Source organism: Phalacrocorax aristotelis, chromosome 21 (genome assembly GCF_949628215.1).
Source record: "Phalacrocorax aristotelis chromosome 21, bGulAri2.1, whole genome shotgun sequence".
NCBI classification, from domain to species: Eukaryota; Metazoa; Chordata; class Aves; order Suliformes; family Phalacrocoracidae; genus Phalacrocorax; species Phalacrocorax aristotelis.
Window position 1 is genome coordinate 1,895,782 of NC_134296.1, and position 17,184 is coordinate 1,912,965.

At 49.2% G+C, this 17,184-nt stretch overlaps 1 protein-coding gene across 1 annotated transcript in view; it reads right to left on the reverse strand.

Annotated features, from left to right (window-relative positions):
- The window catches only part of PKP1 (plakophilin 1), a 47,726-nt gene extending 34,174 nt beyond the window's left edge, over positions 1 to 13,552 (reverse strand). The window contains exons 1-2 of the mRNA XM_075115653.1: positions 13,167 to 13,552; positions 5,920 to 6,020 (exon numbers count right to left, since the gene is read on the reverse strand). Coding sequence (XP_074971754.1) covers positions 5,920 to 6,020; positions 13,167 to 13,368 — 303 coding nt within the window. The 5' untranslated portion in view covers positions 13,369 to 13,552. The remainder of the gene's footprint in view (positions 1 to 5,919; positions 6,021 to 13,166) is intronic.
- Positions 13,553 to 17,184: the final 3,632 nt, after the last annotated feature.

Genomic DNA, 17,184 nt, shown 5'->3' on the forward strand with positions numbered 1-17,184 from the left:
ACATCCTGAGTTTTAGCCTGAACTTCTCCTCCCCACTGTGAAACGAGCCTGTATGTTTGAGGCCAAGCCTTGGGAGCCATTCATTCATATTAAAACAAGGATGTGAGGCACAGGGAGGAAAGGTAGCAAAGATGAGCACTGATAGTGTGCAGGTGCTCTTATCAGGTGCAAGGACTTAAGTGCTTTCCTTCACTGGCAGCAGCGAAGACCTGCCTTTAAATTCATAAGCATTTGTGGATCACCAGTTCTCAGCCTGCAACATGGGACCATTTTAGGAACATCAGCTTGAATATCCAACAGTTGCACAAGACAGGTAAATAAATATTTTTAGCATCTTATTTCAACTGGACTAAAACTGGTGCTAGAGAGAAAGTCAAAACAGCATTATCCCAGTCAATGGCCATGAGTCCTTTTCTGTCTTTTTCTTCCATAAACCCTTTTAGCAGGAAAAGTCCTCTCCCTCTCCCGCTTTCCAGAGAAGAAGCAGCACAGAGCAAGGTGCATCAGCCCTGGGAATCGTGCTCCCATCTCAGCCTTTCCACGTCAGAGGCCCTCCCAGATAACTGGGTGTTTCTGACTTCTGCATCTAAGGACGCGATCAGTTCATTACCTAGCTCTAATTTTTTCCCTTGCAATTTGTTTGTTTCTAGAGTAGCAGACAGAGAGAAGTAAAGGACTCCGTATAAACACGTCAGGAGCAGGTTTCTCCCAGGCTGGAGGGCAAAGCACAGGCAATACAACATGACAGCGTCCCACCCTGAGTGATGGGTGGGGAAAACTCTTGATGCTACTTGCGAAATGCTTTAGCTGCTGCCTGCTACACACTCCATTGCAGGGAGAAAAATTGCAAAACCAGCAAATATATTGTTTATCTATTTCTGAAGTGCTCTTTCCCACCTCTCCAGGGTGCTGCCTTACTCTATGCTTTTTCATCTGGTTCTTTATGCAGCTGAGATTTAGGTCTCGATGGTTCAGTTTATTCTGGTCATGGAGGGTAATGTCCAGCTTGCTACTCCAAAGCATAAAACCTCTTGCAAAACCTCACAGGGAGACCAGGATCTGACCAAGCAATGATGTGCAACAGCTACAAACCTATGTTTTCTTTTATAAGAGTGCCCAAACCACTCTATTTTAAACTTGAACTTGTCATCATAGCAAAAGGCAAATTTTGCCCTGAAATCCCTAAGGAACAAAGCTCCCACTGAAGATGAGAGGTTTTTTCCTCCACAGAGGCACAGCCAGACAGGGATAGCAGGGAACTTTCCCATCTCATGTCAAACAACTCTCATGCAGATAATGCATTTGGGAGAGAAGGCTCTGCAACTTTCTCCCACAGAGGCCATTTGTTTAAGAACCTACAGACAGTCTCTAGTGCAGAGGGATCACCAAAGTGCATGCTTTTCATTAGTGCCATAATGGACATAACTGCTGCAGAAACCAAGCTGGGTGGGCCAGTGAAGCACAGAGCCCGAGACCCCAGCAGTGGTGCCCAGGGAAAGCAGTGTTGAGCAGTAGCCACTGGTCCCCAGCTGTTATGTGCCAGGATCCAACTCGGTTTGCTGCTTTAATTGGAGCAGCACCAGACATTCCAGATATTCCTCGGTCTGGGAGCAGGGCTGCTCTCAGAAACGTTACTCACTACAAGCCCCGGGCTGAGGTCAGCTCTGTGGGGATGATGATCTGCTCACCCTGGAGAAGGCAGAGGGCCCTGATGTCTGAGATGCTCCTCCTGCCCTACCCAGCACACCAGGGGCTTGTTTGCCCCTTGCAGGGGGCAGTGCCAGGGCAGGGCACGCTGTGGCTTTACACCCACTTCGTGCTGGTGTATCTCCTTCTTGTGGAATCAGCAGTACAGGGTTGGGTCTGCTTCTTCACCTTGTCCTGTACTACATCATCTTGACAGTGCCAAAACAGATACGGGACCTGGGAACCCCCCTGACTCTCTAGCAGGGAGGGACCTGCCAACCCAGCAGACCCACACAAGGACAGTATTGCCGCAGTTGGGTATTGAGCCTCAGAGGGTCTTTGCTGACAGCATGCACCCTGGCTCCACATACTGCCTTCCCTTGGTGTTCAGGATTTGGTTGTGCCTGCAGTCGGGGTGAACAGCAGACTCGCTGCAACCCATGGGCCACCGGCCTGTGACAGTGGCTTTGAGCCCAGTGCTGAACCCATCCTGGTTTTTGGGGTGGTATTGCGGTGTCAGAGTCAAGGGTGCTGCTCATGATGAGACTTCTCCTGCCATGACTACACTGCTCTAGGGGCCCAGTTTAGCTTACTTAAACCTCCCTTGGGTTTGTCTCTGTCAAATGTGGTCACCAGTGTCTCTTCTGTTGGACCTCAGGCACTGCTCAGGCCTTACATCAGGACATGGCATAGCCAGCTCCTGCGGTCAAATGGCTTTGGGAACTGGTGGCCACTCATAACTTACATTCAGTAGAGTCTCTAAGGGTCTTCTGGGCTCAACAGCACCTCAGTTGAAAGATCACCTAACACAGAGAATTTCACAGTCACTAACGCACCCATTATGGCCTCCCAACTGTGCAAATGGGACTGGGGACTTCAATCCCTGAAGGCTGAGCCCTGATACGTGAGCCAAGGAAATGCTGCAGCCCAGTGCAAACCTGCTGCCCTCAGAGTGCCCGGTTCTGGAGTAGTTCCACTGACTTCAGTGCTATGTACTCTGATAATGAGTAGGTACTCATTGCAATGCTAGTTACAGTGATGCTACAAACAAGGCCCTGCACAAGAGGAATAAACAGAAAATAGTCTTTAATAATAGGTAAATCAATGGTTTTAGTCAGAAGTGTTGACTGAACCAGGAGAAACCTCTTCCTCCAGATCTATCATTTCTTTTACTCTAATCTTTGAACATCAGTATCATAAGGTTGGGGGCAAAGTCAGAAGCAAAAACCTTGAGATTTCCAAGAAGACACAAAACAAGACAAAAGGAGGAAATCAGGAATAATTGTCTTTAAGAGCTGTGGGTGAGACAGGATACCTCCTGTGATTTGAGTCACCATCTAAGGCAATGCCTTAGATGAAGGCATCTAAGAGCAATGTCTAAGTTGCAGGTGCTGTGGAGCAGCAACATGGACAAGGATTGCCTCTTACACCTTTTTAACTCCAGAATTATTAAGAGAAAGTAATTTTCTTGAATACTATACTGGGTCATTTCCCTGAAATATCTGAATTTGCCTGTGCATCTCAAAGGACTTTGTGACTTCTCAGAAATATTTGCAGCACCAGCTCCAGCTGGAAAGAAGTCCAGCAATTGTCTTCAAAAATAGATTTGATTTATCTTTGTTTTCATGTCTTACAACCCAGGAATTACAAACAGAAAACATTTTAAAAATGCCTAGAACCTGCACAGACTTCAAACACGTCCATAGACAAACACTTGGTTAAAGTTAACCCAAGCTGGAGGCTGGTTGTGGATGTGTGTAAACCTTTAATACTTCTCTGGAAGAAGCAAAATGGAGGAGGTTCCTTGGTGTGGTTGGGGAGTATGATGTCTGTTAAGCTTGTTAAGCAGATTTAGGCTTGAGGTTATATGTTCCAGTGTGCCAATGGCACTACGGACTCATCGCCCCTAACTGCAGTCATCTACCTGTTAGGTCACTGCTCCGATCCAGCTACCAGTGGAAGGAGATAGGCATCCAGAGGGGCTGATTCATCCTGACCTGACAGATCTCCAAGATAGAGGAGATGAATCATCTCCTCGTACCTCTCTCTTTGTTAGCTATGGGAGGAGCCTAGATGAGTTGATAAGACTAAATGGCTGATTTTCAGATAGACACAGTTAGGTAAGACAAATTTCACTATGAATCCTTCACAAGTCCCAGTCCCCTTTCCTCAAGTAGCCCAGGTCCTGAAGATCTTTACCAAAAATCTCTAGAATGAAAGTCTTGTAAGACACTTAGGTTTGGAGAAAGACATTCCCTCGTCAATAGATGCAGAAAAGCCCTTCAGCGAAAAGCCATGAGCTGCAAAAGTCCATGGTGAACCAGAAGTGACTGAACTGCTGTGTCCATGGTATTCTATGGTGTCTAATGGAGGCCCCGACCTTCATAATCACCTTGCAAGCTGTTCACCAGAACACCAACACTGCTGGACTGAAACACCCAGCGGCCAGTAGCATTTCTAACTACCTAGAATTTGTCCAGCTGACATAATGATTGGGAAGAAGATCAGGAGTGAACAAAATTAAACAATAATCCTCACACCAGCAACACTAGCTGCAGTACCAGCTTGCCAGCTGGAGGGGCAACTGCAGAGCTGGGGCTTAGCTTCCTCTCTAACAAAAAAACCCAACCAAACCAAACCAAACCAAAAAACCCCAAACTAGGTAGAGATTACTGGAATGGCTGGAACTGAGCAGTTTTGCTTAGACGAAGCACCACAAACTCCATTCAGGAGTCACAACAGACAAATAGCAATACAGCATCGAAAGAAAACATCACAATCATTTGACTTATGAAGCTCAAAGGCTCCACCTCTGGCTCAGGAAGTCTATCAGTTGCAAATTTCTAGTGGCCACAAAACCACTCTGGGATGCATCACTGCTTGCTTACCATGCCCAGACCTTTCTGCAGGGGCCCATCACTGCCTTAGTGATGGAGACAGGACACTTGGCTGGCTGGGCCTCTGCTCTGAACCGTCATAGTCACCCTTTTGGTCTTAGACCGGGCAGAAACACCACTGACTGGGATTTAACCAGCTCAGCAAAGGGCATTGAGACAAGTCAACAGACAGTCTGTAAATAAAAATTTCAGAGGCATGCAGTGCTCCCAGTCCTTCCTACTGAACACGCAGTAGGCAGCAAACCCAGTGATGCAAACCTAGCAAGTGACATCGCTGCCTTGAAGCAAGCATGCTACACCAAGGCCATTAAGAAAGACAACAGATAAATCTTTCTGAAGCTGAGGAATGCTGATGCTATGAACAGGCAGAGGATCTGGCAACTACCAGGAAAAGCTTCAATCCTCTGTCTGCGTACTTGAAGCCAACATAAACACCTTTCCTGGTTCAACCCTTTGATGGTTGACAGGGAGCTGCTTTACAGTCCCAGACTTGTTGAAAGGAGCCCTTTCTTTTTCCTGTATTCAAATCCCAGATCTGTGAATTGCTCCTTTCTACTTTATAGCTGATGAAAACCAAGGAAGAACTGAACACAGGTCTGAGGTGGAGGGGCAACACAAGCACAAGTTGTTCCAGTAGACAACGGAGTGGTTTGGAGTGATTCTCAGTGTACCAGAAGTCGTCACCGAGGACAAGACCAGGACATCTGTGGGATGTATAAACTCAGATTGCACAAAGACAAGTACTATCTCACCTCTGCTTTTTCTGGCCGTCTGTAGTATTTTCTTTGGAAATCACTATGGGAGAAGTGGGCCACCTCTTTTCCAGGCTCTGAGAATATCTGAAAAGTGTCTGCACTAGCACTGAGATTGGGAATAGAAACACACTTACAATGCAAATCCCCTGATTATCACCACTCAACCACATTAGTGTTGTTCACAGAGACGTTTTGGTACATGGAAACAAACATGGAAACTGTTCCAGGTGAGCCATGGATGTGCTCCAAACTTGAACTGAGTTGTAAGAGTCTGGACCCATGACTGATCCTTCAGACAGCTTCAAACCTCTGGTGCCATGTGGGCATTAATCCACAAAGCCAAACTTAATCTTGTCCAAACTAAAATCCCCAAACACATACAACATAGGTATAGGGTCCTCAAACATCCTCTTCTACTACACTGAATTACTTTCTAAGATAGCCATGGCCATGCATAATCTCTCTCGGGCAAGTTTCTGAAACGCTATGACCTTGTTACACGACTGCTCCTGCTAGAGGGTGCTTTCCGTACAGGTTACCTCAAAAGCATGCCACAGTTCTCAGATAAAATAATATCTTACCGGATATCCCCAGCTGCTGTTTCCTGTTTGGGTTTTGGCATAATAGCTGCCCCGGGATGTCCCATAGCCGTAACCATCAGCTAAACCGTCATACATGGAACCTGTAAATGGAAAAAGCATGGTCAGCAGGAGAAAGCAGTTCCAGCAGGCACCCCTCAGAGCAGAGCACTCTTTTTACCATTAAGTTTAGTTATTGAAGAATTAGAGTTAGAAACCTTAACAGGAACACAGGAGAGACAGGCAGTCAGTTGAGCTTTTGCCATTGCAGGCAGCTCATAGAAGATGTTCATTTCAGAAGAGCTCCTGGAAACTCCAGCCCTCTGACCAAAAGCAGCAGCCTAAGGTTTTCACGAAAAAGACCAAGTGCCATTAAATCTACAGCGGACAAGAGCAGACAGGTCAGACTCCGGGCTGATATCTTAGGTCTCTCCCATATGAGAGGAACTGGATATTTTGTGCTACACATTCTGGAAGGTCTGAACCTGAAACATACTTCCTCTTTTCTGACAAATAAAATTTGTCTCTTCTCTGAAGGCAAAACCCACCCCCAACACTTTCACGCATCTTTCCTGGTCTGAATACTAACAATCACATCAACACAAGCAGCCTGAGCAAGACTTGCTAAATTCAGTAAATAGTAAATAGCAAACATGATGGGTAAATGATGATCAAGTCTATTTAACACCTGAGGATCTGGAATAGACAAACACAAAGAAAACCTAATTGCACTGCCTTAGTTGTCAATCTCCAGTCTCTACACTCTGTGTATTTGTACTCTCTTTTCCTGAAAATGTAGTAAGGTCCACTGTTATTTTGGGGGTTCTGGGAAGACATGAGAGACTAGATTGCAGATATCTTTTCTAAAGATGCAAATATCTTAGATCAGGAGGTCCCCTTCAGCCATTTCTACTATTTCTCAGTGCTTTATTCAGAATGTTTGTATTTACCTAGCCACACCCTACTAAAAGCTCTTCCAGCTGTCACCGGTAGCCCTTGGCAGTGCAATCTTTGGATCCCTCCTGAAAGTATTTTACTCAATGTTACATTCATCACTACAAAAAAACATAAATTATGCAAGTAATTACTTTTGCATGCTGGAATTCCCTTAACCCCCTTCAGATGGTCCAAAAGAGTTTAAGGTTATTTAAGTTTCATTTTCAAAATGCTCAATAATTGTGGCATCCCAAGTCCCGTTATGAGGAAGTGCAAACCCTACACTCCAATTAACTTCCAGGGACAGCTCTGAATGCCTAACAAAGTACAAAATCAGGACTTACCTGTCTTAAGTTATGCACCTAAACTGGTGGGTAATGTCAGAAATATCCTAACCTCTCTGATTGTTTGATAAGACTCATCTCTTAGATAAACTGGATAAGCTCGACCACAAAGGCCCTGAAGCCGTTCAGGTCTTCTACAGCCACTGATCCTTGGAATAAATGTCATTTATTGCCTTGCCTGAGGCATCAGAACCTGTTATGGTGATTTGGTTCATGGCTAAAAATTCTTGCATTTTCTCAGGAAGATGATTCCTGTAGGTGCCGTATAAATAATGAGATCTGCTTTCTATTGTCAACAAGAGAGGAGCAAGGCTGCATGGATAGCAGCATCTGAAGAACATCACTGAATGCAGAATAGGCAACAGCAGAGTAGTTTCACAGGCATAACTTGTGCAGAAAACCACAGGATCTCATTTTCCATAGTCTAGAGACTTGGTGGATGTTGTTCCCTATTAATATTTCTCCAGCCCTGATTGCTTCATACATATTAAGTTGCACAGAAGGCAAGGAAATAGCCACTGACATGCAATGGGAGATAGAATTCAGCTGTGCCCTTGACTTTGTGCTTCTCTCCCCACCCAGGGATTTCCCAGAAACTCCGGACCAAGGTGTTAGTGTTGGGTTTCAGCAGAAGCAAGGCAGGGCTTGAAATGGTAAGTTTGGGCCAGGTGATTCACCAGGAGACAGAGTTAGAAACAGTAGTTCTGAGTGCAAAGATAAAACAATCCCATGATAACAGTTTCCTGGGAATTCCTTCTTACCATTGACCTCTTGCTCTGCGCGAGCATCGTGTAACTGCAGGCTGGAGGGCCTGGGAGCATTTTCCTGACACTGAGTAAGCAGTTGGAAGAAAGGGTTTCTGGGCATGATTCACAGGTTAATCTGACCACTCCTCCCTGGGGACCATGCCTTTCTTTTCAGGATCCATTCTTGTCATGCACCGCACTAAAGGCTTTGGGGTTGAGCAAGGAGACACCAAAAATAAGCCTATTTAGGTACGTCTCTGATTTTCTTGTATTCACTGCTACATGGCCAAATCAAAGACACCAGGCAATTCATGCAAGTTTATGTTCTTCAGCTGTTGAAGAGTTGCCTTCACCTCCAAGAACTTGTATATAAGAGCTTATAAATATATAATTATATATAACCTCAAATGTTCAAGGCATTTTGAAGCCGCCTTGCTGGTTGGAGAAGGTGCTTCTCCTGCCACTGTGCAACTGTGATTTATTGCTTGGAGAGCTCAGTATGAAGGCTAGGAAGGACCTGGGGATTTTCTGATGGAGGTGGCTAAAGAAAACATCAACTTTGTTTAGTCCTGCAAGTTTAGACACTTCTCTGTCTAAATTTCTAATTTCTCTCATCTTCAGACCCAGCTTGGAGGTGTATCACCAGCCCTCAGGGAGAGGAAGGATACTCCTCAGCTACCTCAAGGGTAAAGACCATACAAGCTGGTCACAGATCCTGAGAATCTGGGATAAAACCAGACTGCCTCCTGAAAAAAACATTTTGGCAGGGGGTGGAAATGCTCTTTGGGTGCTGTTTCCTAGCAATGTCCATATGTCTTTGCCCTATTTGTTGTCATCCAAGTAGCTGTGTAGGTCTCTGAAGTGCCCACTTGCACTCGGGCAAACACAGGGTCACTTAAAACCTCTGCATTAGTAGTAGATAACAGGTGGGACAGAGGAAGAAAAAACATGGGTGAGAGTCACTCAGATGAAGCACAGCCTTCCAGTGGTCACGGCTGTGGGCATAAAACACCCCTGAGGGTTGCTCAGGTGCTGGCTGGGCTGTCGTTGGGACCCCTCTCTCCCACCCCCAAGCTGTCATTCCCCCAAGGCGTTTCCTTCAAAACCTGGTAATCTAAAATCTTATTTAACTTCAGTGGAACAGTCCATGAGGGCAAAAACTAGCTGCGATATGTATGGGTTGATAGAAGTTGCACTGAATCACTGTGAGCATCACTACATGCTCACCTTGCCCTCATCCTCCTCTCTATAGCTGTTATCGATCATTGCGGAGCAAACTGGGACATCCATCTAACCCCATATGCCCCTGCTTGATGAGTTATTTACTTTCTTCAAAGGCAACTTTACACCCCTTGAACTGAAGAGACTGATGGCAAGGAGAAGTATTATGTTTAAAAAGCCATTTTTCAAGCACAACTGTGAAAAACTTCAGCTGGACAGGTAAAGCTAACAGGGAGCATTGTGGAAATAGATGCATGTTAACAAATATTAATCTGTGGCAGGAAAAGACAAGACAAGAACCAGTCACTGGTAGTGCAGGCTAGACGAGTTAACTATGCACAGCTTTAAAACAATAAGGATGATTAAACACAGGAAAAACGTAATAAGAGAAGAGGACCTGTGGGAGGCACAAAGCAAAGCCTGGGTGCCTCCTAGGAGAGAAGTGCTCGTGAAATCCCAGAAGCTGAGGTTCTTGCAGGAACGATCAAACTTCATTTCTGCCTTCTGGCCTATGAGCTAAAGGGGTTTGGTATTTTTTCAGTACCAATAAGCTAAGGTTTGTGGAAGAGTGGATGGCTTTCACTGAATCATCTCATGCTAGGGAAGGTTACAGAACTCTTCAAAAGACTTAATATCCCCCAAAATCTCCTCTTCCTTTCACATCAGAATGACCCCTATTAAAGCTAAGTGGGATCCCATTAGAGCTAAGTGGGATTTCTCCCCTCTCAGCCACAGCCAGCATAGCAAACCTCTACATCACAGCTCAGCCGTGAGACAGTTGGATACGACACTCCTCGGCTGGGTTTCCTCACATCTTTGCTCCCTGCTATACCCTGCCAGCCAGTGACGAGTCACTGGCAAAACTTTTCTTTAGCCAGAGGACTTTGCAGACTAGCGCTGTTGGCGCTGAGGAGCTGGTTCAGCTTGGCTTGGCCTTTTTCTCCTGCCATGTCACTGACATCCATTTTCCCTGGGAATTTGCATTACTGGCAAATTCAGCAGGAGCCATCCAGCTAGCTATTCCCGTGGTAAGAAGGGCAGATACGCCCTTGGGCAGACCCCACAGACCCAAAACCCAAGGAGGGCAGACTCCACAGAACCAAAAACTCTGCAGCCATCCTTGGAAAGAACAATAGCTGCTGTGCTGAGAAAAGGCCCCGCTGTGGCTGTGGGATTATGCTGCTTGTGACAGGTTTCTGCTCACTGCCTTAATGTAGCACACACCAGCTTGAGCCTAGATGGATCACCTTGCTCTGCTGGGGCTTGTGCACATATTGGGTGGCACCAGATCTTCAGAGAGTGGCCACAACACCTTGAGCTGCTGGACTCCAAATAGCCAACTTATATTATGTATCAATCAATTAGCAGGACATTGAGGGAATGTCTGTTGACCCTCTAAAGAAACTCCAGCTATGGGATACAGCAACGCCCATCCCTGCTACATGCAAGAGGGGTCCATGTCCACGCTCCCTGTCCCACAGGCACGTGTGTTCCTGAAGCTGGGGGAAGCCCTGTGCTGCACTCTTCTGCTTAAACCACAGATCAAAACACAGCAACAGATGGCTGGAGCTGGACCAGCACCTAACCAGACACAGGCAGGAAACTGCCTGGGTGCAGAGGGAACAAAGCGCTCAAACATTTATCAAGGGGCTTTGTGAATTCCCCAGCTTGTGCTGCCTTTGAGGAGCATCTCTGAGAAGTCATGGTGGGATGCAGGTGGCTGATGTTGGCGGAGCATTTGAACAGGCAGACATCCGTGCCTGACAGACCCATGTAGCCTGTTTGTAGGAAACATCGATGCTTTTCATTAGGTCTGCTCAGCTAACTTTTGGACCAACAGCAGTAAAAATCAATACCTGAAAGTCCAGCCTGATCCTCTCAGGCTCCAACCCAGGAGAAAAGCCCAATAAATGGCAACTCCTTGCCCTTCTGGGATTCCATCCAGAAATGCACTGAGGGAGCAGCTGCTGGGATGAATCAGCCATCCGGACCTTGTGCCAGCCAGCCTCCCCACAGTGGGAATGGGATGGCCTCAGCCCCGTGTTTGGAGGCAGCTCCTGGGAGCTGAATGTGACTCAGCTTCCCTGGGACACAGAAACCAGAGCTGCACATTTCCAAGCAATTCCCATTCCCAGACATTTCCAAAAGTGTCTGGAGGAGGGGTTTAGCTTCAGCCTGTCAGGGACGGGCAGCTTGGGAATTTGCCTTTTGTTTTTCCCTTTCCCAGAGGTTTCACCTGGGCTCCTCTCCAAGAGGAATAATCCCCCTCTGCCTCCCTTCCTTCCTGCCTGTGGGCAGCAGTGGGAGACCTCTCTCTGCCTGCTTCCCCTTGAAATACTCTTCTACTGGAAAGGGAGGCTGGTAGTGCCCCAGTCGCCATCCAGAGCCTCTCGTTTCTTCCTGGCCTGTATTTTATTTTGTCAGGGTCTGGCACCGTAACACCTTAAGCAATAAACCTTCCTGAGGTAGGACGAGATTTGCATCTTCCATTTTGGTGGCAGAAGAAAGCTCTCCTTGCCCTGTTCCCATCCACCCCTTGGAGTCTATATCCACAAACACACAAAAAAAAGGGAAAGCAGAGATGTGCTCCTGGCAGTGCCCGTCACGGGTCACTGCACACATGCCATCCACCCTGAAGCTGCTCTACTCCTTCCACTGCAGCAATTGCAATACAGCCAGGATGGCTCCTGTGGGCGCACCACCCACACTCTCCACCCGGCAGCCTAGTGTCACCCTGCTTCTCTTGGTAAACCAGCCCAAAATGTGTGACTGGACCATGACACCTCACCAGCGCTGGAGTCAGCCTCACAATCCAGCTTGGAAAAGCTGCCAGGCAAGGCATAGTCCCGGAAAGAGGTGGCAGAGACTGGCCCAGCTCACCCAGATTTCCAGCAAACACCCTTCTACATGCTGCTCACTCCAGACACAGCTGAACGGTTCAGTCCCAGCCCCATCTCCCCCATCTCCCCCAAAGCCTCGGGCTTTCCTCTTCCCGGTGAGCTCAGCCAGGCCAGTGAGCTTGCTGCAGCTGCTGGTGAAAGCACCTCTGAGAGCCAGGAGGTTTTGCACTGTGGCTGTTGCAACCCTTTGGATTTGCAGCTCCCGGCTGAGGAAAGCTGGGATTTACCTCCAAACTGGCTTTCTCCAGATGCAAGGATGGCAAAGAAAACCATTTGCCAAGCCTTCACCAAGAGAGGAAGGTATTCCAGTAGGAAAACTGTCTGCAGGACTCAGCTGATTGCTTACTTTCTATGGCACAGGCTCAGTGCATGGAGGTGGACTGGCTGCCCAGACCCCTACACCCCCTTTTACCCATCTGCAAAATGGAGGGGGCTGCAAAGCATCCCCACTGAACCAACGCAAGCCACTGCGGTAAGAAAAGGACATGTCTCCTCCTGGGGTGTCCCAGAGGCTCCCACACTGCTCAGCCGGCAAATGGGAGACATTGGGAGCTTCCGAGGCAAATCCCAAGCTCAGGTTTGTGTCCTGTGTGTAGGCAGAGCTGCCTGCTCTCCACCTGCCACAACGCTCAGGGGACAGCTGAGTCTCAGCTTGTGGCCAGCTCCCAGCCCCACGGCATGGCGGAGGAGCAACGCTGTTAGCTTTGGCCATCCACAGGAGGGGATGGGTCTGGTGGAGGACTCCAGCCATGGGGACACTTGCACAGAAAGGATTTGCAAAAGTTAGGCAGCTGCTCCAGCTTTAGAGCCAGGGAACAAATGGTTAATAACACCACGTTGAAATGTCCAAGTGCCTCAGGGATGCGGAGCAGTGCAGCACTCCTGCAGATCAGCTCCACCGAGGGAGCTGATGCATCCAGCTCTGCATCTTGTCCTAACTCTTCCATCCAGTGTAAGAGACCTCTGCGTCCCCTGCCCAGGGCAACCCATGAGAGGCGCGAACCCGTCTGTCACCGACAACAAAACCCCACAAAAGCACCCCACAGCAGCTGCTCTGTCCCCAGAGGGGGCCCCGTACTGTCCAGAGAGTGGTGGGATTTTACCTCGGTTGGAGTGGCCCACGCTTGACGACACAGACGACTTTTGCTTCTGCCGCTTCACCGTCATCATCACTTGTTCTTGGACCCGCTGTTTTCCCGTGCCCTTAGTCTTCAGCTTGTGGTCCGAGGGCAGAGCCAGCGTGGAGCTGGCCTGGTCTTGGAAACACTCATATGCCAACGCTGTTTTCAGTGGAGAGTGAAGCATGGCTGCAAGCTGACCGTGGGGCTGGGGGGGAGAGGGGGCTGCACTTCACCTGACCGTGCACGACACAAGGCAACAGCAAATGAGTCTCGTGCTGGGGTTAATCTCCCGAACCCCTCCTTGCCATACGTCCCCCAGCCGAGGGTGTCTCAGGGCTCCTGCTCCCGGCTTGGCTCCCCGGCGTGTGAGCAGGCACACCCTCTGCCAGACTGGATATACAGCCCTGCCTGCACACACCCACGCGCTCCCCGTTGTGGCTCGCTCGCAGCCCCCGCGCCGCCGCTGCAGGGCACGCGGCTCCCCACTGCCCTCGCCCCAAATCTGCCTCCCCCAGCCTGTGCCAAAGCGGGCTGGTCGAGGGGGGCTTGTGGGTACCAATGGGGAGCGGGCAAGGCTGGGAGACACGAGGGTTGGGGATGGACGTTGCCATCCCCTTCCCTCACGGGTAAGGCTTTCTGGGTCTGGGTAGGAAACAGTGCTCTTCAGCAGCTGGAGGGCTGGAGGATCTCCCACACGGCCTGCTCATCTGGTATTTCATTATTTAGTCTAAACTGGATCAAAATGGCGTCTCACTGCCAAGAGCCTTGGGATGCCCCTGCTAGTAGGAGGCAGCACTGCACATGCTGTGGGTCAGAGGAGCAACGCTGCCCACAGTGCCCTTTCCTGCCTGGGGGTCCAGCCGCCGTCCTGCCCAGGTGTTTTCGGGTCAAAGTGTCCAGCTCCCCATTTGCAAAAGAGTTCCTCTGCCCGCACAGGTTGCAAAACCGCCCCTCTGAGTCCAGGACTGCAGGGTCACTTGCAGAGCACATAAATTAGGGGTCATGAAGGGTCCTGCTGACTGCAGGGTGCTGCTGTATTCATGGGGGTGAGACTTCTTCCCAAAGGGGTCCCACTTTTTGCAGGGACAGCCCTATGGAGAAATCAGGGCAGCTGTCAGGCAAATAGTTGTCACAGTCTTTGCAAGTAACTTGGGGTAGCAGGGAGAAAAATAGGACTTTTAGCAAGCAGGCTAGAAGATAAAATGGCTGTACAAGAAATGACATGCCAGGTTATGAATTTGAGCAGAGAGTTTTCTTCTGCCAAGCCACACTGCAGCAACTCGTTTGCAGAGAACTGAACACCTTGGTGCTGGTGTGACTAGTTTCAGGTCACAGCAAGTGCTGACAAAGCTCCTGCCAAGCCACAAGAGGCTGATACAGGAGAAGAGGCACAAATCCCATCAGAGGGGAGGCCGAGGGGTGGGTGCCCAGGGCAGAGGCTTCCTGGGCCCCCCAGGACCGGGTCCAGGGTGCCTGTGTCAGCACAGAGCCAGGAGAAGGGACAGAAGGACCAGGCTCCTCTGCGCTGCCTGACGGAGGGTGCTGTAGTGGAGAGGACTTGTGGGGTTTCTCTCTGGTGGGAATCATCAGTGCTCAGGCTCTGGCTGCCCGCAGGCCTGGTGATTTCTGCTCAAACATGCTGGGTCCCTCCTTGAAAACAGGTTTTGTGTTTCCCTGGTGGCTTGTGAGCACACAGGTGCCATATTTTGTATTTTGGAGGAACAAGAGCAGTATCAGAAAGCATAGGGCATGCTCCTGGGGAAGATGAACCTTGTGCACCTTCTTCTTCTGATGCTCTAGGATGCTCCTCCAGTGAAACCCAACAGCAGAAAACCAAGCTTTGTCAATGAGACACAGGACTAGAGCAACTAGAGGGTAATTACCTTTGGTGCCCTCTCCCCACGTTTCCTGACACCTCACCCGAGGGATGCAGTGGTTTCACTCTGCTCCATCACCCAACCAGCCTGGACATTTAGACCATGCCCAAGCAAGGCCAGCCAGGATGAGGGCTGAGTGTTGCCCGAGTCCTGGTGGCCAATGTCCAGTGAGATGGAGGAGGATTTTCTGCTGCTCCTGTGCATTTCACAGAGTGGGGATGAGTCTGTGCGCTTCCAGTCCAGGTGGGGAACAACGAAGCAATACCTGGGTGTTGTTTTCCTCCGTCCTACTTGTTTCTCCTGAAAGCTTGTTATCGATGCCAAGCGATGTTTTCGCAAATCAATGACAGGCTGTCAGCGTCAGATGGCTTCTGCACAACAAAGTGCCCAGCTCTTGCAAACCTGTAATGTCATTTCCCCCACGGCAAGGAACAGCCCTCACCCTGTCCCCGCACGGGAGAGCCAAGTGTTTATCACATCCCGTCATTTGCTGGCGGATAATACAAATGCTACGCTCTGGCATCTGCCCTGTTTCATAACTCGCCCAAAATGCTGAGCTGGGCTGCGGAGCTGGGGACAAGGAGCTCATAAAGGCTTTCAAGAAACGACAGTTTCTTCAGGCAAGTTTACACGGTCTAGCCCAAGGGAGGGAATCTCCTGGGTTTCTGCAACAGACTCAAACCCCGTATCTAAAAGAGCAAAAGGTACTTAAACAAAGGAGTTTATTGCACTTCTTTGCAAACTGCTGTTTCTGCTCTGAATCACAGGCCGGGGATGCTTACTTAGCAGAGCATGGTGAGTATCATCCCCAGCCAGCGCAGCACCGGCGCAGCAGCAGAGCTTGCATCTACCAGCGCCCGAAGCAAATCCCCTGTCTGCCTTTCTGTCTGGAGCTCGCAGGCAGCAGCGGGGGAAGGCTGGAAAGGAAACAAAACCTGTGCTGAATTCGGGGTGCGATCGGCAAAAGATTGGAGGGTCAAAAAAGCCTTAAAATAGGTAACAGGTGATTTGAGGGAGATGGGGGCCTTCACTGCGGTCCGACGGCTGCATGTGTGCGCACCAAGCGTCGCATGGTGATGCGGTGAATCACCGCTCCGCGCCCCACACATGGACACGCCTTGTGCATCTGGCCTCTTCAAAGCATTTTTGTATGAGTTCCTGGGATTCTTGCCAACTTGCTGATTGCAATCAAAGGGCTCGCTGGCCCAATACTGCTCCCAGAGCAGTGCAGGGTTTGCTGTTCAAACTTGTCAGGCGCTCCTGAGCTGAAAGTGACTACAGATCACTGCAAAATCTGCTGGGGAAAAATATTTTATCCCCAAAACTGGTGATGGGCAGTCCTGCTGTGATTTTTTTTTTCTTAGCACCTAGGGTTGCTTCTTCCTCAAGGCGGGTGGCCGCCAGAAGGGACAGAGGTAAGGGTGATGGAATTTTCTCCTGTTTCCCAGGATAATGCCATTTTCTGATCAGGGACTCAGCCTTCCCCCAGCACAGCTGAGACTTTCCAGAGCCTGGCAAGGTTCTCCAGGAGGAAACCTACTCTTCAGATTTGCAAAGCCTTAGTTCTGCTCTACTCTCTTTCTTCTGTGGGGCCATAAAGTGCCACAAGAACAGGGTAGATGGAGAGCTCAGATCCAACAGGGTAACCAGGATCCAGCTGAAAGTGAGCATGGAGCTGCCAAGTTGCGGAAAGCCACACAGAAGCCTGCTGAGACATGCGGGCAGCTTGTTCTTGAGAAAAACCGTCCCTCCACTCCTTGCACGCGTGTGGCACTGAGATGTTTTTGGGGTGGTGCTGTGGGAGGACAAGAAGGGAACAGCACTGGGCAGATCATGGGCTGCCCCTTGGCAAAGCAGGTAGACTTCACCAAGCCCCAGAGATCTCCCATTGTGGATGGGAGCTTAGGTGAGGAAAGTACGGAAATCCCTGATTTCTCCACAAAAAGGAATGACAGCTCATGTAAAGCAGCTGCAAGGCTTCATGCAGCAAGATGAAAGCCTTGTGTAATGGAGATAAAGTACTTGGGAACAAAGTTAATGCATCATTAAGGTGTGCCCTAACAGAAGCATGGAATAATTAAGATAGGAAGGGACTGACCCTCTGCCCAAAGCAGGACCGGCTT